This window comes from Polypterus senegalus, chromosome 1 (genome assembly GCF_016835505.1).
Source record: "Polypterus senegalus isolate Bchr_013 chromosome 1, ASM1683550v1, whole genome shotgun sequence".
NCBI lineage: Eukaryota > Metazoa > Chordata > Cladistia > Polypteriformes > Polypteridae > Polypterus > Polypterus senegalus.
In genome coordinates, this window is record NC_053154.1 from 198,122,492 (window position 1) to 198,144,523 (window position 22,032).

At 37.2% G+C, this 22,032-nt stretch overlaps 1 protein-coding gene across 4 annotated transcripts in view; it reads right to left on the reverse strand.

The window, feature by feature from the left end:
• Window positions 1-22,032, reverse strand: part of farp2 (FERM, RhoGEF and pleckstrin domain protein 2) — a 219,354-nt gene that overhangs the window by 137,162 nt on the left and 60,160 nt on the right. For all 4 annotated transcript variants that reach the window (XM_039766563.1, XM_039766557.1, XM_039766571.1 and 1 more), the window contains exons 5-8: window positions 21,953-22,031; window positions 19,877-19,974; window positions 15,536-15,650; window positions 7,937-8,084 (exon numbers count right to left, since the gene is read on the reverse strand). In XM_039766563.1, the coding sequence (XP_039622497.1) occupies window positions 7,937-8,084; window positions 15,536-15,650; window positions 19,877-19,974; window positions 21,953-22,031 (440 nt within the window). The remainder of the gene's footprint in view (window positions 1-7,936; window positions 8,085-15,535; window positions 15,651-19,876; window positions 19,975-21,952; window position 22,032) is intronic.

Here is a 22,032-nt window from a genome sequence, read left to right on the forward strand (position 1 = left end):
TTTGGACTAAAGTTTTCACACATTATACACTTCACGTCATTATTAGTATAACATGGAAAAATTTTGTTTTAGCTAGGTGTTCAACAGTTCCTGCAACCCTACACTTATACAGATTGTTGCAGACACGTAACACACATGAATTGTATGTATTCCAAATAATGATATATTATTTACCCTATACAACTCCAGGCACCTCATTGCCAGATAAAGAGACTTGAGCTCTGAGAATTTTGCGACAGGCTTGGCTCAGGCTGGGTGAGGTGGGGGAGATGGGACAGCAGGCTGCTTGCTGCTTGTGTTGATCAACACATTTGCAAACCAAAAAAGACACGGATGGAGAGGTGCTAAGGAATTTAGGATGACAAGGATTATGAGTTTTTTTGTAAGCTTCAGAGATTCAGTGTTAAAACCGCAGAGCCATGAAATTATGGTAACTAGCAATAGGCTAATCTTACTGAACACAACAGCACACAACACTTCAGGAGAACATTAATGAATATGGTTAAGGAGTACATCAGGTAAGCTGATCTGACATTTTTATTAAATAAAATAAAGTGATTTATTTTAATATATTCTTGTTTTTCAGGGAGCCAGAGAATACAGTAGCAACATGCTCCTTATTGGTTGGACATGGCAGTAAAAATTTCACGGTACTCAGTACAAAAAAATTTTACGATGATATGCAATTGTACTGGGAAAACCAACCATTTACAAATCTGTTAAAAAATAAAGTATTGTAGTATAATTGCTGTTCAAGGAAAAGTAAAATAAAATCTCCAAAAACTGGCAGTTTAAAAGAGGCAAAAAATCGTTATAAGGTATAACTGAAATTCTCTCAGTGGCTGGTGGAGTTGACAAAAATGTTATCACCAATCATGGTTCCCTCTGATAGGGCTGCTTAACAAAAATAAGTAATAATGTGGTGTTGGAGGAACATTACATCAGAGTCTCTGTTTACTATCTACGTGCAACAGAAAGCTGCTTTGCGAATCATACAGGAACAATGAGCATGTTTCGATAATTGATGAATGGTTTGATGTGGTGAATACAAATGCATTTGTGATACTGTGGTGTTTTTATATTTAAGCATTGCATATTCCCCAACATAACGATACAATACATTTTAAAAGTCTCAAATGCCATTTTCTGTGCTTTTGTGCGCCTTCACAACAGCATTAGAATGTACGGCAGCATATTTGAGCCACAGAGAAAAAAAAAAAAAGTTAGGGACACAGTGAAAAGGCACAGGCGAGCATTTTATCTCAGAACCGGTTTGACCCTCTACGCGTCCCCATTTCGCCTTCAGCACCTGGTGATGTATTAGTGGTAGGTGATTCCATCGTTAGAAACCTTAATGTCGCATGCCCTAATGCAAAATCGTTTGTTTCTTGTTTTCCCGGTGCTCGTGTCCGAGATGTAATGAAACGTGCGCCAGCAGTCTACGAGAAACACAAGGAGAGGGCAGTTGGATCAATTGTCTTGCATGCCGGCGTAAACGATATAAGGCACCGACAATCAGAAATCCTGAAGGCTGACTTCGCAGCTCTGATTAGAGACACGAAGGAGAGGACCCCATCGGCAAAGATCTTCGTTTCGGGTCCACTACCTCTCGTCAGACGATCCAACGAGTACTACAGTCGTCTGCTAGGGTTGAACAACTGGCTACAGGGTTTCTGCAAGAAGAAGGATGTCGGCTTCATCAACAATTGGAATCTCTTCTTGGAAAGGACGCGTCTCTTCAAGCGTGATGGCCTGCATCCGAACAGTTTCGGCGCCCGGGTCCTCTCCGAAAACATATCGAAGGTAATTCGTTTTTCTTGACTATCTATCTCTGCTCTTAACCCCTTCCGAAATAATACTGCTGTGCCAGGACATGATGAATGTTTAATAGAGTCTTCCGTTAAAGTTCACACCATTAATACTGTAATAAGCAATCTCAATGCACGTAGAAAACCTAGGAAATACGGCATAAACTCCAATAATCTAATTAAAATCACTATTTTAGAGGAACAATGTATTAAAACTATAAAACAGATCACAGATTAAACAAAAATATACACAGAGCGCTAATAATAATAATTTAGTTCCTATTCCAAATAACAATAACGCACATAGTACTCATCTCTGCACCTCCGAAACATTAAATATGGCACTATTAAATGTCAGAGCTTTAACTAACAAAACGTTTTTATCAACGATCTTATTAGTGATAAAAAATAGATCTTATTGCACTAAATGAAACATGGTTGAATTCAGATGCGCGTCAGTTTTAATCGAATCTGCCTCCGGATTACAGTTTTACTCATTCAAACCGCCAGGGAAAAGGGGCGGATTGGCTAACATTTACTCGAGCGATTAAAATGTAAAGATGTCAGTTTTGGTAAGTTCAAGTCCTTTGAGTATCTCGCCGTTGTTATTCATGGAGATTCTCAAGTTCTAATACTATCCGTGTATAGACCTCCTAAATATAGCGTCGTTTTTGAGGAATTCTCTGACTTAATGTCAATTTTAATTACTAATTATGACACACTCCTAATAGTTGGCGACTTTAATTTTCATATAGATAATCAGTGTGATCTAAAAGTAAAAGAATTTATGAACCTCCTGGATTCTTTTGATTTGAGACAACTCATAAATCAGCCTACACATAAAGCAGGTCATACATTAGACTTAGTGATTACTAAAGGACTGAAAGTTGATATAAAACAGATCATTGATATTGGTCTATCAGACCATTTTCTTCTACTTTTAATATAGAAATAATGATAAAAACACTCATGAGAAGCATATTGTTAAAAACGCTTCTTTGATTCGCAGCAGCTTTAAAACTTACAAACATTTTAAGCAATCAGTCCGTTTATAGTGCCAGCTATAATAGCGAGGACAATGTAAATAGTAAGGTGGAAAGATTTAATTCTAAAGTGAGAGCTGCTGTTGACATAGTTGCACCTGAAAAGACAGTGAAAAAATCTTCTAGCATTGGTATACCATGGAAGACCCAAAGAGTGTCTGATTTAAAGAGAACATGCCGTAGAGCTGAGCGTCAATGGAGGAAGAGTAAACTTACTATCCACCACGAAATATTAAAAGTCAAAATAACAGAATACAATAACACTGTCCGTCTTGAGAGACGCTGCTATTTCTCTAATATTATAAATAACAATGCTAGTAATCCTAGAGTCTTATTTTCAACAATTGATCGCCTACTAAACCCAGGTAGCTCAAAGGAATGCCTCCTAAGTGCTTCCAGTGAAACCTGTGAGGCTGTCGCTGTATTTTCAATCAAAAATTAATGATATTAGAAATAACATAGTATATCTCCCCAACACTAAGGATCCCCTAAACCCCAACATCCTGTTATAAACAAATTAAACTCTTTCACTAGGATAGATTTACCTGATTTACAAAAATAATATCTCAATTAAAACCCTCCACCTCGTCCTTGACCCGATACCAACAAGGTTTTTCAAAGAAGTATCAGGCGTGCTAATTGATAATGTTCTTGACATAGTAAATTCGTCACTAGATACTGGGGTCTTCCCAGACTGTCTTAAGACTGCTGTAGTTAAACCCCTACTTAAGAAACATAATCTTGACCCTCGCTCTTGAAAATTTTAGACCCATCTCTAACCTGCCCTTCTTAAGTAAAGTTCTAGAGAAGGCAGTCATTATGCAGTTAAATGACCACCTAAATAAACATGCTATTCTTGATAAATTTCAGTCAGGCTTTAGAACAAATCACAGCACAGAAACTGCACTCGTTAAAGTAGTAAATGACTTGCGGGTAAATGCAGACAGAGGCCATTTATCTGTTCTCATCCTCTTAGATCTGAGTGCTGCATTTGACACCATTGATCACAACATTCTTAGAAATCGCCTTAGTCAATGGGTGGGCCTCTCTGGCAGTGTCTTAAATTGGTTTGAATCCTACCTGACAGGGAGAAAATATTTTGTTAGTTGTGGGAATTACAACTCAAGACACATGATATCCAATATGGTGTTCCACAAGGCTCTATCCTGGGTCCGCTGTTATTCTCAATCTACATGCTTCCGTTAGGTCAGATTATCTCAGGGCACAAAGTGAGCTACCACAGCTATGCTGATGACACACAGCTGTACTTATCAATAGCACCTGATGACCCGATTCTATTGATTCACTAACACAATGTCTGACTAGTATCTCAGAATGGATGAATAGTAATTTTCTCAAGTTAAATAAAGAGAAAACTGAAATTTTAGTGATCAGCAATAATGGATACAATGAGGCTATTAGAAATAAACTGGATACATTAGGATTAAAAGTCAAGACGGAGGTAAAAAGCTTAGGGGTGATTGTTGACTGTAATCTGAATTTTAAATCACATATTAATCAGATCATTAGGACAGCATTTTTCACTTAAGAAACATAAGTAAAGTTAGACCTCTTTATCACTGAAAGATGCTGAGAAATTAGTTCACGCGTTTGTTTTCAGTCGACTAGATTACTGTAACGCACTCCTCTCAGGACTACCCAAAAAGATATAAATCGTTTGCAACTAGTGCAGAATGCAGCTGCTAGAATCCTAACTAGGAAAAGAAAATCAGAACACATTACTCCAGTTTTGATGTCACTACACTGGTTACCTGTGTCATTCAGAATTGACTTTAAAATTCTGCTTATGGTTTATAAAGCCTTAAATAATCTCGCCCCATCTTATATATCGGAATGTCTGACACCTTATATTCCAAATCGTAACCTCAGATCCTCAAATGAGTGTCTCCTTAGAATTCCAAGAACAAAACTTAAAAGAAGTGGTGAGGCTGCCTTCTGCTGTTATGCACCTAAAATCTGGAATAGCCTGCCAATAGGAATTCGCCAGGCTGATACAGTAGAGCACTTTAAAACACTGCTGAAAACACATTACTTTAACATGGCCTTTTTATAACTTCATTTTAATCGTAATTTAACTTAATCCTGATACTCTGTATGTTCAATTCATCATAACAACTATTCATGGTGGCTCTAAAATCGGTACTGACCCCTACTCTCTTTTCTGTTTCTTTTTCCGGTTTCTTTGTGGTGGTGGCCTGCGCCACCTCCACCTACTCAAAGCTTCATGATGCTCCAACAATGATGGACGGATTAAAAGGAAGAAGTCTACGTGACCATCATCATCATCAAGCCCTTCCGTGAGAACCCTAAATCCAAAGAGGACTGTTTCATTTATGTTAGGTAGAATGCCCAGAGGGACTGGGTATCATGGTCTGGAATCCCTACAGATTTTATTTTTCTCCAGCCGTCTGGAGTTTTTTTGTTTTTCTGTCCCCCCTGGCCATTGAACCTTACTCGATGTTAATGTTGATTTATTTTTTTATAATTATGTCTTTCATTTTTCTATTCTTTAATATGTAAAGCACTTTGAGCTACTGTTTGTATGAAAATGTGCTATATAAATAAAAATAAAAATAAAATAAATGTTGTTGTCTATTTTGTGATTAAAGTGGAAATAAATTAAATATAGAAATGTCCACTTTAATCTCTTAGATTTTATCATTGAAGTAGACCGTCATAATTACCATCTTAAAACCTGCCCAGCTGTTAATCGCTACATGCTTCTGGTGCTCCCTCCTGCATTGACAGCAGTGGCAAGCAGCAATTGCCACATAGAACACATTAAATTTATGATATTCCAGCTCTCTGCACATTTAGAATCCATAGATTTATACTTGATATCACGTTCATGATGAAGTGCAAGTACAGTGGAACCTCAGTTCACTAATGTCTCTGAACACGTACAAATCGGGTTACAACCAAAAAGTTCGCCAAACTTTTGCATCTGTTCACGACCACACACTCGGTTTGTGCGCGTGGATGATTTCTGCACGTGTTCAGTCTCTCCCTGTGCAGCGAGAGAGAGAGAGAGAGAGATGTTCATTTTTTTTCCCTGTGCTTAAAACTCATTAAAAAAAAAATAAGTGTTTTTAGCGAGCAGTTCGTATCGCTATAGCGTGGACTCTTGCAGAGTTAATTTTCTCTGTTGTTCAAGGTTTTCTCCGTGTTATTCAATGTTTTTACATTTAGTTTACTATTATGCTGTGCATTCTATGGTATAATTAACTATATATGTGCTTAACAATTTTTAAAAAAATATATTTACATACAGTTTGTACAGTCTGGAACGGATTAATTGTATTTACATACAATCCTATGGGGGAAATTACTTCGGGCCCACTGTACATGTATTACATTTTACAGATAAATCAACTTCATTTAAATAATGAATACTATTAATAATTACACATGTGAGAGTGGCATGGTACACATTTATATAGCGCTTTTCTCACTACTTAAAGGACTCTCCACAAAGGTACGAACCAGGAAGCGAACTCGCATCAACAAAGATTACTCAGCTTGTCTACAGAGTAAAATCAGAGTGTTGTTAACTGCTTAATTTACCTTCCTTCAGTCCCCTGTAATCCTGTACTGGAAATGGTCGCATTAGTAACTTTATAAAAACACTGTTTTGTGAAGTTCAACATTCAGAGTATTCATTGTGCGAGAACAGAAAATAAAAGTTTATGACTAGGGAATCCATTCCTGGGAATTTGGGAATCCCGTATGTCATTCCCGGGAATGACACAGTTCACGGGCATCTCACATGCGAACGGTTTTAGAATGACCGACACTTATTTTTTAATAAAACTACTGCAATATGTTGACACCAATAAAAGACTAACCTTATCTACAAGCAGTTTGTGCTGTCATACAAGTACATGTATCTAGTTAGTTGCGGTAATAAGAGAGTAGAAAGCACAACGTGTCCAGTGTGCGGTCGTCCAGGCAAGAGTGCACATTCGTGCAGAGTAAGCCAGCCGCTGAGAAAGCACGCTCTGCCTCCACTGAAGTAGGCGGCACAGTCATCAGATACTGATACACTTGTTCTAAACAACGCCCGCGCTTGCCATTGCTCTGAAACACCGCCATTTCAGCTTTACTGATGCATCCAGTTTCTTCTCATCATTCTGTGATGGCAAGTTTCTTGGCACAGATAATGCGGATGCAACAGACTGACGCATTGCAATTTCAAGTTGCTGTTCAAAGGTGTTGTCTGACAGACGTCAATGAAGTCTGCCCCGTCCCGGCATTCGTGAACTGCAGAGTGCGGACTCCTACCAGTCCACTAAGCCGGGAGACCGATTGCTGCTGGTCTGTTGACTGAATTAATGAGCAACACACTACACCGTGGGCCAAAAAACCGTGACACTTATTTTCAACTATAACTCTATTATTTCTTGATCGATTTTTACATGCTATATATGCAAGCTTCCCATTCCCAGTTTCCTGGGAATTACAGCAGTTTCATTCCCGGGAATGAAAAATGTCCAGGAATGGATTCCTCATTTACGCCTAAACCAGGGGTATCCAACTCCTGTCCTGGAAGGCCACAGTGACTGCAGATTTTCATTCTAACCATATTCTTTATTAGTGACCAGTTTTTGTTTCTAATTAACTACTTTTGCCTTAGTCAACTGTCTCTCTCTTACATCAATGATCTGTACCTAACTACAGAAGGCTTGTTGTTTCTTGGGAGTGACATTAGTCTAGATATATTTGTAATGACAGCTCTGTTTAAAATTCCCACATAGCTGCTATCACTTTTACACTCGTGTTGATGAGTCTGGTATTCTCAGCCCACCACTTGAAAAAAAAACTAACCATTTTAAACAGGATCAGTTGCACACATGACTCTGTCACTGACTAAGTAGTCTTATGACACAAGATCAGTTGCACTTTACGTAATGCTCACTGGGTTTTCATGATATGCAAAAAAAAAAAAAAAAAAGGCTTATGGATGAAAGTCCAAGTAATACAATATAAACAATGCATCTAAATTTAATCTAAACAATTTAGAAAATTCACACGAAAAATTCAGCATATTCAAATATAGATATTAACCTGAAATACAAGCAGTCCCATATGAGCAACTGCCAAGTTGATTTTGGTTCCTTCACGGTCAGCAGCAGGGTGAAAACGGATCCCATACATTTCAAGTTTTCGAGCAATTTCGAGGACCTGGAAATCTGATTCTCCAGGAGTCTGACCCCTATTAAAAGGAAAAAGCAATAATTAAAAAAACCAAACAAACAAAAAAAAAAAAAACAGATGTGGCTGGCTACAATACGTCCTACCCATCAATACCATAACAAAGTCTTGCTTTCCTATCTCTCCATAAAATTGTCTATCCTCCTTCCTTGACAACAGTAATCGACTCATGTAAGCCTTAACAGGTTGCCTTTAAACTTCACATCAGAGTAATTTCCTTACCAGGCCTTAGAATTAATTTATGCATATATATTCACATGCAAATGTCCCCTCCTTGCCAATGACCCCTGGTGGTGTTATACACTAGGTCTGGCTTTGTACCTAATGATGCACAGCAGCTGCTGGAATAGCTGCGAATAAAAATGTCTGCTGCCACATTGTGATAATAAGGTGTGAATTCCATTTGGAACTGTATTGCTGAAGATAGCCTGTCCACCATAGCAATCTAAGGGATTTGAGACTTGATCCCATTGTGTTGAACAGTTCAGAGAAGTTTCCTACAGACTCGTATGCTGGTGAATGTTACTCAGTTTCTTTGGGGTTTAAGAAATTAGATTGAATATATCTATTGGTACACCTCAAGGATGTTGCCCTTGACACCTTTAGCTTATGTTATATACAAATCAATGCACAAGTTCAACAAGGACAGATATGTCCTGATATCGCAGACGACTCTGTCATTGAGCATATTTACAGGCATGCACATAACCAAGTTAAGGTGAATAACCTGGTTATACTAGAAACCTTGTTTCTTAAAAATCCATGCTCACATGGGCAAGTAATCTTCTGGAGTTCTCCTTTGTTAAAATGCTTTGATGTCATTAAACTGTGCAAACAAAGGGTTAAATGTCATCATCAGCTACCATGAATTTGAAAACAAGCATTTCACCTGTGATAATTTTCTTGTGTTTTATAAATTTGTTTAATCAAATTCACACTTTACTTATAGGTTTCTGTTACCAGATTTCACACAGCACACTCTTCTCTGCTTGCCTGTGTGATTGAGCTCTGCAAAGGAAGTAATACAAGTGCTACTTGAACAATAACACAAGTATCTTTACTTTAATAAGATAATTATTGTGTCAGGTTACTCAATACTTTAAAAACTAACTGGATAACACACATTATTTCTGAAGTATTAAATGCTCTCTATATTGTGTTGCTGATTTTTGCACTGCACAATCATCTCATTAACATAAATATATTCTTTTCTGAAATATAGAAACAGATTTTTTTAAGCCAGAAGGAATAAGGAGATTGCCAGAACATTTGCCTCCTAAAATGTATCATCTTGAAGACACTTCTACATGTGGCTGTTGAATGTGTGTGCAAAGCAAATATATGAGCAGGCTGACAGAGTGTAATGGCTATGCACAGACTACAAAATCCCTTATCGGTAACCCATTTAAGGGTTTACATGGCCACATAATCAGGTCATTTCCTCTGTTAGTCAGGTTTCTCTAATTATTGGTGAGTTCCTTTTAATTACTGAACATTTATAAGAATACATACGGGCTACTACATTTTCATTTTAAAACAGTTTTTAAACGAAAACAATTTCCTTCTATAATGGCATTTTTTCATTATTTAGTATAAACAAGGATACTTTTGTAAAAGGCCCAATGATGCATATGACCATGAAAACTGCCCACACTGGGCATGCACATGTTGGTGGCAAACTCCTTGAAGGGACTGTGTACTGAAAAATTCAGAGCCCCGTAAATATCAGATTCCTGGCTGCTTTATGCGTTCTTAAAACTATCAGTGCAGATATGACTCAGATAGCATGTTAGATCTAAGTGCCGCATTTGATACCATAGATAACAATATTCTTAAAAAAATCGCCTTAGTTAATGGGTGGGGCTCTCTGGCAGTGTCTTAAATTGAATTCAGTCTTTCTTGGCAGGTAGAAAATTTTGTTAGTTGTGGTAATTATACTTCAAAGACACAGGATTTCTATATGGTGCTCTACAAGGATGTACCCTGGGTCCACTATTCTTTTCATTCTACATGCTTCCATTAGGTCTGATTATCTCAAGGCATAATGTGAGCTACCACAGCTATGCTTATGACACACAACTGTATATATCAATAGCGCCTGATGACCCAGACTCTCTTGGTTCACTGACACAATGTCTTACTTGTGTTTCTGAATGGATGAGTAGTACATTTTCTCAAACTAAATAAGGAGAAAACAGAAATCTTAGTGATTGGCAAAAATGGATACAATGAAGGCATTAGAAATAAACTTGATCTATTAGACTTAAAATGGAAGACAGAGGTAAAGAATTTAAGGGTAATTATTGACTCCGACCTAAATTTTAAATCACATATTAATCAGATTACTAGGAGTGCATTTTTTTCCACTTTAGAAATATAGCAAAAGTTAGATCCCTTATAACTTTTCAAGATGCTGAAAAATTTGTTCACACTATTGTTTTCAGTCAGCTAGATTACTGTAACTCACTCCTCTCAGGACTACCCAAAAACAACATCAATTGATTGAAACTAGGGCAGAATGCAGCTGCCAGAATCTTAACTAGGAAAAGAAAATCAGAGCACTTCTCTCCAGTTTTGATGTCACTACATTGGTTACCCGCGCCATTTAAAATTGACTTTAAAATACTGCTTATGGTTTACATAGCCTTAAATAATCTCACTCCATTCTACTGTATATTTCGGAATGCCTTTCACCTTACACTTCAAATCGTAACTTTAGATCTTCAAATGACTGTCTGCTTATAATTCCAAGAGCTAAACTTAAAGGAAGAGGTGAGGCAGCCTTCTGCTGTTATGCATCTAAAATCTGTAATAGCTTATTGATAGAAATTCACCAGGTTAATACAGTGGAGCACTTTAAAAATCTGTTAAAATCTCATTATTTTAACATGGCTTTCTCATAGCTTCATTTTAGTTTAATCCTGATATTCTGTATATGCATTTAATTATTTTTTCATGGCTCTGAGATCCATACTATTCCCCTACTTTCTCTGCAGTTCTTTTTCTGTTTTTTTGTTGTGGCAATCTGCGCCACCACTACCCAAGCAAAGCATAATGCAGTCCCTACACAGATAGATAGATTGAAGGCCAGAGGTCCACATGACCTTCATCATCTAATTCTTCCACGCCTGAAAACCATGAGGACTGATTGAGATCATTTATGTTAGGAAGAATGCCCAGTGGGGGCTGGGCGGTCTTGTGGCCTGGAACCCTTGCAGATTTTTTTTTTTTTCCTCCAGCCATCTAGAGTTTGTTTTTTCTGTCCTCCCTGGCCATTGGACCTTACTTTTATGCTATGTTAATTAGTATTGCCTAATTTTATTTGTTCTTTTTTTCTTTCTTCATCTTTTAAAGCACTTTGCGCTACATAATTTGTATGAAAATGTTCTATATAAATAAATGTTGGTGTTGTTGTTCACAGCATAGAAATAGAAAGGAATACTTTATGGAACCAGAGTGAATTGCCCATGTCAAATTAATATGCTGATTACAGCTGAAAATAACAGTGTTCAGAACTGGCGACTATCACTTTGTTATTCAATAAAAACAAAGGAGATGTTAAATCGACATTAAGAAAAAATAAATATGTTTAACTGTTGGCTGGGATTGGCTCCAGCAGACCCCCCGTGACCCTGAAGTTAGGATATAGCGGGTTGGATGATGGATGGATATTTGTTCCTTCACGAGATTACCGATTACAAGTACAACACAGTAATTAGAGAGCATCTTGTATCAAAGAACATTTGTAAAACTTAAATAAACAAAGTGCATGCAAGCATCTATATCTTCGCTTCTCTGTATTGTGCTTTCTGGTCTCTGTCTGTCATGTAATATTGCAAGCTCGGTTACATTCTACACCCATCCACTTCATTAAGCTCCTTTTTATTAATTTTGCTGTGGAATGCGCGCCAACTTACTGAATAGATTAAATTTAAGTAATAAATGTTGATTAGTGGCTGTCAATGGAGTTATTTACAATTTGATTTTCATGGAGCTCTGAATTTTTCACTACCAAAAATAAAGCTGGTGGCTACGGGATTTATCACAGAACAGTAGCGACTAGTATGCCTGCATGCAGCATTTAAACTTTACAAAATGCAATTTAGATGCATACAGGTAAGAAACACATGAACTACCTAAACTTCATGAAATTTAACTATTTTATGCCCGCTATGTTGGAAAATGTTTTACTTCCATGAAGGGTGAACAGTCAGGGAATGAGCCATTGTAATAAGCAGAACCTAATCAGGAAACAGCCACAAATTAAGCATCAAACAATTGGAGTGTAATTACAGAGTATTGTTATCGTGAAACCACGTTTATGCCTGTCCACACTGAAATGGTGATACTACGTTTTCAGAAGTACACGACTCTGGACAACATTTTTAAAAGTCTCGTTTTCAGGTGTCGAAAACAATGCGATAGTGTGGACGAAAGGTGAAAAAATACACAAATGTATATGTTTTTATGTGAAAAATCAATAATGTGGAAGGAACATAAGAAAAAGGACATGATTATTGATCATAGGTGCTCTCTCCTCCTTCCACCGTTTCAACTTTAATTAAATAGGAGACAGCGGAGATGGTAGAGCACAACAAATAGCTAGTGACAATCATTAATAACAGACTGAACTTTTATCTTAACATAGAACAAACAATTTTGTAAAAATGTGCAAACATGGTCTTTTTTCTTAGGAAACTCAATAGTTTTAAAGTGGGCAACAACTATAATGACACTTTTTTTTATAATTCCTTTATTGAATCCTTTGTCATATTTGCTTTTATGTCTTGGTTTGGCAACCTCAGCATTAAGAATACAAACCATCTTAACAACATTGTAAAAACTAGCAGTACAGTTATTGCTTTGCAGCAGACCTCTGTCATTGAGCTGTATTAAAACAGGTTAAAAATTCTGTCAGTAGCCATTCTCTTTTCTCTACATTTCAGCTGTTGCCAGTAGGCTGCAGATGATAAAGGTTTCTAAAAGTAAAGAGCAACAGATTAAAGAACGCTTTTATTCCCAGAGCCATAAACATTTTGAATTATTATACTGTACTTTAAGGAATACTGCTAAATTCTGAATTATTAATTTGTGTACTGTTAAAGGTAACTAATAATATTTGTACTAATATTATGTGTACTTATAATAACACTAGCCATCAGCTATTGTGTCATTGGTTATTTCCTTGTACAGGTGTAGCAATATCATGTGTTTTTGTACTATACTGCTGCAAACAGATTTCCCTCTGTGATAATAAATTCTACCCACTTACCTATCCATCCATCATTACTATGATATCACACTTTATTGGTATGTGTTCTCTACCTTATGCTGACACGGTTAGTTAGGGTCAGATGGGGGGAGTTGATAAAACTGAAAAACAGCTAACTTTTACAAGTATCATAAATTTACACCTGATCTGATGCTGATTGTTTTCAAATAATATTGCATTAGTGTGATGATGTTTTCTGATTGGTACTATTCAGGTCATAAAATGATTTCATCAAAATATCACATAAATGTATGTGTCTCTTTCTTCCCCCCAACCCCCAAGGGCTGTGTTGACATCATGGAGCAGAAGGCGTGAGCTTAATCAGTGTGAACAGGAACATGTAGGTGGCCAGTTGCTGTGTGCTACAACATGTTTGACCTGGCGGCAATCAATGTACATGTACTGTGCAAGGCATGCACGGGTCAACTGAGAAAAGAAGAGCGTTCATTGCTGTCCTTGCAGAGGAACTCCCGACGCTGTTTGTTTTCAAATAATATTGCATTAGTGCGTTGATGTTTTCTGATTAGTACTATTCAGGTCATAAAATGATTTCTTCAACATGTCACATATATTTGTCTCTTTCTTTTCCCAGTGCTGCGTTGACATCATGCACCAGAAGGCGTGGGCTTATTTAGTGCGAGCATGAGCACGCAGGTGGCCAGTTGCTTGTGCTACAACAAGCTTGACCTGGTGGCGATCAACGCACATGTACTGTAAAAGGCATGCACGGGTCCACTGATAAAAGAGCATTCTTGGCTCACCTTGCAGAGGAATTTCCGTCATTGCTTCTTACAAGAAAAGGTAATGGATAAAGCAAAAGAGGATGCGTCATCGAGAAGCTTCTGTTCCAAGACTGCTGCTTCCTCCAGGAAAGCAAACTCAGTGAGTGTCAGACACCCCTTCAGTGTAATAGTAACCACAGCACAGAGAGAAGTGTGTACATTGCAAAAGGTACACATGTCATAAATGTAGGAAGGACGGTCCTGGGGTGTGTGAGAACTGTTAACATTTGAATCTGATGATTGCATAATAGCGTGGAACTGACCTCTCTATACTATTCTTTCCTCTGCATGTCCTGGAGTACAAAAGAAACACCACCATGCATCAAAATTTGGAGACTGAGCAAGATCGGCAAAAAAAAAAAACAAAAAAACATGGTCACTGTTTAAAAGCGCAAGGCGGCATGCGAATGATTATGAATAATGTTGCATCAGTGCCACAATGTTTTCTGAAATGTACTATACAGGTCATAAAATGAATTATTCCAAATATCATATATACCTATGTCTCTGTTTATTGTCAGTGCTGCTTTGAAATCATGGACCATGAGGTGCATACTAATTCAACGTGAGCAGGAACACTCAATAAAACTAAATATAAAAATTCAAGTGATAATAAACACTGGTGAATTTGCCTTTTGCGTATCTTGTGTGGCAGGTTTTATCCCTCCAGATCAGAGAATTTCAAAATATCACTCACATATACAGTAATCCCCAGTTTCAGATAAAAACTAACAGCGTCAGATCTGGGGTGGTGGGGGTGGCTGTTGTATCATGATCGTGATTGAGAGAATAAAAGAAAAAAAAAATGCTAATCATGTATGTTTTTATTGTATAATAATAATAAGAGCAGCTCACTACTCAAAAAGGTAAATTTGCGGGTAAGCTGGTTTCGAACTCACAACCTCTGGATGAACACTAAGCAATTCTGACCACTGCACCATGGAAGCTGTCGTACTGCACTTGTACTTTTTGTGAAAGTGTTTATTTGATATCATCCATCAGCCTTCACACATTATACAGTTTATGTCTACATTTTGTCATTTATTACTAAAACATGAAAAACGTTTGTTTTAATGATGTGTTTATATAGATTGTTGTAGACACGAAACACACATGAAATTATTTACTCTATAAAATTCTAGATAGCTCACTCCCAGATAATCAAGGCTTGAACTGGGAGAACTTCATGCCCATTATGCGGCGGTGGTTGGTGATGGTATAGCAGGCTGCTTGGGCTTAATGACACATTTACAAGACAAAAGACGCTGACTAAGAGGTGCGAAGGGATTTAAGGTGGGCCTGATTCACGAGATTTTTTTTTTTGTAGGCTCCGGTAGTCTAGTGTTAAAGGAAAATGAAAAAAGATACATTGATAATAGAATAAAACTGCTAACTTACAGGTGTCTTCGATGAAATTCCATGATTTTTTCTTGAAGGTGATCCTGTTTTGGAAGCAACTTGCTGATTTTTAGGTGTTCCCGATCAGTTGCCTCATCAAAGTCACCAATTTCAGCTATGTAAAGGAAAGCAAACATTCTTTACAACTACGACTTACTTCAAAATAAGCAGCAAATATACACACACCTTTAATTTAAAAAAATCTAAATGAGAAAAATCTGAAAGATTATCTGATTTCATATATTCATTTAGTGAAAACAAATCCATGATTTAATATAAAGTCAGCAGGTTTGATGAGTGCAGCAGAATACAGGTAAAATTCCATGATAACGAACATCTTTACAACGAAATTTTCATTACAACAAAGTATTTTTATGGTCCCGAAAGCTTTCCCATACGACATGAATCTATAGAAATCTTGTTACTACGAAGTACATTCAGCAGATATTTTCATTGCAACGAAGTGTACAAAAGACCTTGAAATGCCTAATTGAATCTTCCACAGAGCAGTTAGTTCTGTGGCCGCGGCTCAGTTGTGCACAGCGATCCCCAAAACAGAAGCACTAATTTTTTTTCTTTCTTCGAACTTTCCTTGTACGGTTTTTTTTTTTTTTGCTGTTTTTGTTACCTGTGGTTCTCAGTGATACCTTTTACTTATCAACAAGTCAACATTTGAAAAATATACATTGGAATTTAACTCACTGTCCCACTCATCTATCTATCTATCCTACAGAAATGGCAGACACGAAAAACAATAACAGTTCATATTAGAAAGAAAAAAAAAACCTCATTTTTTGCAGCTCTCGATTGCTGCAAAAAGAAAAAAAGTGGTTGCCAGTGAATTCAGAATTTCGCCATCAACACTGTCAACTTTCTTGAAAGACAGGAAAAAAAGTACAAAAATCTCAGGTTGCAAACGTATGTGAACTGCTGCATTTGAAGACGTCAAAAAAGCTGTTTATATGTGGTTCAGTGACGCTCGTTCAAGAAACATTCTTATTAATGCGGCACTCATTCAAGAAAATGTGATGTTTGTAAACTCTCTTGGGACCTCCCCCAACTAGACAGCAAGCCGAAGAGCGTCCCGAAGTGCGATCTCCGCATCTGTACAGGGCAATAGCAGGCTCAGAGATATTTTGCGTCCCTCTGCTAAAGTAAACTGAAAAGAGCTTGATGGGTGATGCAAGGTTGTAAAAAAAAAAAAAAATTGTAAAATGCAGATACTGTAACAGGATTACTTGATCACTGACCTGGCCACGATCCTGCCTGACTGCTATTTCTGTGTATAGCAGTGTGGCAGATCACGTTACAATAAATAACTGTGCTGTTCCTGTTTCAAGCTGAATAAAGCTGGTTTTGCTAAAGTACTGAGACTAAGCCTCGTGTTTTGGGGTGCAAGACTGGGACTTATAGCGTGACCTCGATCTTTTATGATTTGCTTCTGTTTCACTTCACTGCAGCAACGTGAGCCTCCCATTGCCCTGCCCCAGCAACGGACAAACAATCTTCCACAGACGCTGCAATGACACTTCAGGACGCACTTCAGCGTGTCATTCCCGTTGGGTGGGGAGTGGGGGGTCTCAAAATAGTTCAGAAACCTCACAATATGAAGAAGAAATAATGAATCGGCTCCTGACTGATAACTGTGCTGCCCACAACATGCTTCCACATTCAGATAATATTCGCTTTGAATACCTACCAATTGCACAGCAGCACTTCAGCCATTGGATTTGGGCATCATTCGCACCCTGAAAGTGTATTATCACAAGGAAATGCTGAGAAAAATTCTTGTCAGCATAACTTGTAGGCAGGAGGAAATTAAAAGTAACGCGAAACAACCTGATGAAATGATTGCAAACACCTGGATACAAGTTAAAGAAAGCACTATAGTAACAAATACAGAATCTCATTACAACAAAATATTTTTTAGGTCCCTGGGAGTTCGTTATAACGGAATTTTACCTGTAGTATGTCAGTCCCTTACAATGTCATACTTTAAAGAAACACTCCAACCAAAATCATATTTTTTATATATTACTTACCCCATGTGATTTGTGAAATAGTTATAATGTCATGTTTTCATGGAAAATGGAAATCAGCATTTAATAGTATGGCCCAATGCTGGTCTTCCTAGACAACCATTCCTTCAGAAAGTTTAATTCCTTACTCCGCAAAAACATGACATTTAAACAATTTCTTAGATATCACAAAGAATTACATGGGCTAAGTTAAAAATAAAAACTGCAAATATCACTGCTGGGTGGAGTATTCATTTAAAGCAAGTAAGCAAAGCCAAATTAAGTCTGTGGTGTTTAAACAATGCTAGTGCTGGGCGGTATGACCAAAATTTTATATCACTGTATTTTTCAAAATTGTACTAGTTTCACGGTATTCAATAGTATTTTTTTCCCCATGCATGAGTTAACCACATTTTCCACTGCGATCATGAGAATTGTACATTGTACACAAAAACATTTTACGGTGCACACAAGAATTAATACAGGTTTGCACGGATCCATAAAGTGATTGTTCAATAAAAAAGGTTCTATCACTAAAACTAATTTTGCAAACAACTTAAACTAACCAAAGAGGCATTTAGGGGTGCTTGTCAAAAGTTGTATTGCACTGAACATGTCTTAGAAAAGGAACAAATGATAAATATTTTTTGTAAACCAACTACACTTTCTGTTAATGTTAACAATCTCTGTCCACTGACATGTTAAAGTGACTTTTTAAACAACTTTACCATCATTAAACTGCACAATATTTAAACTAATAAATAATAACAATAAAATAAATAAATAGTGCAACTTCCAGTAATACCATTACTTCAAAACTTCAAGCCCAGGTACATTACACAGTATTCACCAAAATAAAATAAAACAAGTGCAACTTGGTGATGACATCTTTACCAACTGAACCGTCATTAAGGAAAATTGCATTAATATGGACCTTGCTTCAAGCTAAGCTACAGTAAATATTCTCCGCACAGTTATACAGTAAACCCTCATTTATAGCGGTTGATCCGCTCCAGACAGATAAATGAATTTCCAAGAAGTAGGATTCTTTATTTATAAATCTAATATTTTCACAGTTAGAGCATTGAAAACCTGTTTATGACCTTCTAAATACGTTTTTTCACATTATTAGAGCCCTCTAGACATGAAATAACACCCTTTAGTCAAAGGTTTAAACTGTGCTCCATGACAAGACAGAGATGACAGTTCTTTCTCACAATTAAAAGAATGCAAACGTACCTTCATCTTTAAGGTGCGCGTCAGGAGCGGAGAATGTCAGAGAGAGAGAGTAAAGCAAACAATCAAAAATCAATAGGGCTGTTGCGTCTTTAAGTATGCAAGCACCGCGATAAAGCGGCGCAATGAAGGGATCAATGTGAAGGTAGCCTTTCAGCATTTTTTTTACAGGTGCGTGTCCGTATCTTCTAAGCAAACAGCCACTGTGCAAACAGCCCCTCTACTCGCACCCCCTCCATCAGGAGCAGATAATGGGGCCAATCATACGCCTCCCTGATGGTATTGCATGATGGATAAGTATCTGCCTGTATTTCTCAGATCGAGTGAGAGAGACTGACAGAGAGAAAAGCAAACAATTAAAAATCAATATGGGCTGTTAGAGCTTTTAAGTGTGCGACGTAGCGCGCAGGAAACATATCGTATATCATTGAGGAGTTTTATTTAATATGTAATACGTGTTCTGATTGTGTAGCTTCTCACCCATCCGCCAATAGCGTCCCTTGTATGAAATCAACTGGGCAAACAAACTGAGGAAGCATGTAACATAAATTGAAAGACCCATTGTCCGCAGAAATCCACGAACCTCACGAAAAATCCATGATATATATTTAGATATGCTTACATTTAAAATCTTAGATGGAGTGAAGCCATGAAAGTAGAAGTGCGATATAGCGAGGGATCACTGTATATATATATATATATATATATATATATATATATACATATATATATATATAAATATATATATAAATATATATATATAAATATATATAAAATGTGGCAGGGGGATGCTTAAACATGATCAGAACATCAATGACATCGAATTTGATGCTCTTAAGTGCTGGGTTGACTGTTAACAAGATGCAAACATACAGGTTGCACTAACAAATAAAAAAACAAACCCAAATGTGTTCTAGTCACAGAGCACACTCATACACAAAACGCAGACACACCATGACAGTCACCAATTAACCTATCACACACTGCATTGTGATGCAATGGAAAACCAGGACAACTGTCCTTCTAAAACTGTCAGCAAAGTAAAATACAGTCTCTGTAATGAGCATCTTTAAACATTAATACATACACTGCAAAAGGTGAGAAGCAATGAGAGCAGCGGTGTTATCACTGCAGAGCAGCTTGTTTTCTAGCAAGTCTCTCTTAATCTGGAGTGCAAATAAGTACCTGATGATAGAAAAAAAGTTTTCAACATAAATGCAATGTTAGCTTTCAATACTTTTTATATAATCATCAATAACCAGAACAAACAACACATTTTTATTGCTCATGGTATACTAATGGCAACTAATGTACAGATGACAGAGTGCATTTTTCAAGCAGTACATTGATACATTTTACTAATCTACCTATTTAGACATGACTAGGTAAATGGCAGGATCCAGCTCTGTATGAGATCCCACTCCAGCATATGATACATTAAAATCATGTTTACATCCAAATTAAACCATATACATACAATAAACCTAACCTAATGCAGGTCTTCTGGGTGTAGGAGGAGAACAGGAGTAGTCCGAGATAAACTGACAGTCACAATGAAAAAGTGCAAACTCTGTATACTGTTACTGCATTTGAGATTAGAACCAATGCCATTCTTGCTACTGCAGTACTGTACACAATTCAATGTGTTTGAAACTTATAAATTAAATACAAGTCCTAAACAAATTAAGTCATAGAGTAACCTTCAGATTACTGGTGTTGCAGGCTCAAATGTGAGATTTGTAACAAAGGCAAAAGAAAGGGTAAAATGAAATAGATCAATAACAGAAACAACCTGGATGTGGGCGGTTGTGGTGACTTAGAAACATCATGTTTATAGGACACATTTTGCATCTGTATAGTAAGACGACTAATTAATACTAGTGATTGGAGTGTATGGGTATAGGTTTAAAAGGGTTGTGCTGCAAATCTTAGCTGCCTAGTCATTTCACACTAGAATTATCAGAGCCTATGAAAAAACTCGTAAATCCGTCCCACCTTAAATCACTTCTTAAATCCCTTCACACCTTTCCGTCAGCGTCCTTTGTCTTCTAAATGTGCTGATAAAGAGAAGCTAGAAGCAGGCGGCTATTCCATCCCCCCACCAATTTAGAACGTGCACGAACTTAATTACACCGGCTTATATACACTTATAAATTACACCGGCTGTTACAGACTGAAATCAAATGTATGCTTTTATTCTAAAATAGTAAAACTAAGAGCAGTTTACTTCTAAAAACGGAATACTGCAGAATCGAACCCGCGACCTTTTGATTCCCAGTCAGTAGCCAAATGTATTGCGCCACGGAGGCGGTCGTAATTAGTGGGTGTCAATGTCACATGTTAAGGCGGCTTTTTTTTCTGCAGCTATATTTTTGAATAAAAGTGCAATTGTTGTCTTATATTTGTACCTTTTGTGAAAATATTTCTTTGATATTTGGACTTCAGGCTTCATACATTATATAGTTTATGCCTACATTTTGTCATCTACTACTAGAATATAAAAAAGTTTCTGTTTTAACAATATGTTTACACAGATTACTGTAGAAACGGAACAGACATTAAATGCGTGTGTTCCAAATAACAATCTATTATTTCCACTCTAAAACTCCACTTCACTCCCAGATACTCAATCAAGGCATGAGCTGAGAGAAGTTCGTGCACGTTCTAAATTGGTGGGGGGATGGAATAGCCGGCTGCTTCTAGCTTCTCTTTATCAGCACATTTAGAAGACAAAGGGCGCTGGCGGAGAGGTGTGAAGGGATTTAAGAAGCGATTTAAGGTGGGAAGGATTTACGAGTTTTTTCGTAGGCTCTGGTAATTCTAGTGTTAAAGCAGAAGTACCTAGTGAGGAATTACTGTTACTGTTATGCATGTGTAACCAGGGTGCAATGAATGGCAGCTTCAGGATTTGTAGGGTAAGCCCAAAACTGCTAGGAATGTGTGTAGAAGTCAAATGAATCCATTATGCCTTTGCCGGGAGGTAGGACAAGCAACATTAGTATTTAGCCTAATTTTCACAGAGTTCACACAATAACAATACACCAAAGTTCAAAATACTATAACATAATAAAGAATTTTTGTTTTCTTAAAGGAAGGCTAAAAAAAGTAAAAGAAGCATCCATTAGAAACATTTATCTCTAACAAGGAAGCAAAGAAATAATACCTGGTATATTCTTCCTGAAGTTGACCAGGATCAGGTGGGAAGAATTTTACAGACAATCGAAAAAGAACATTCTTCGGTTC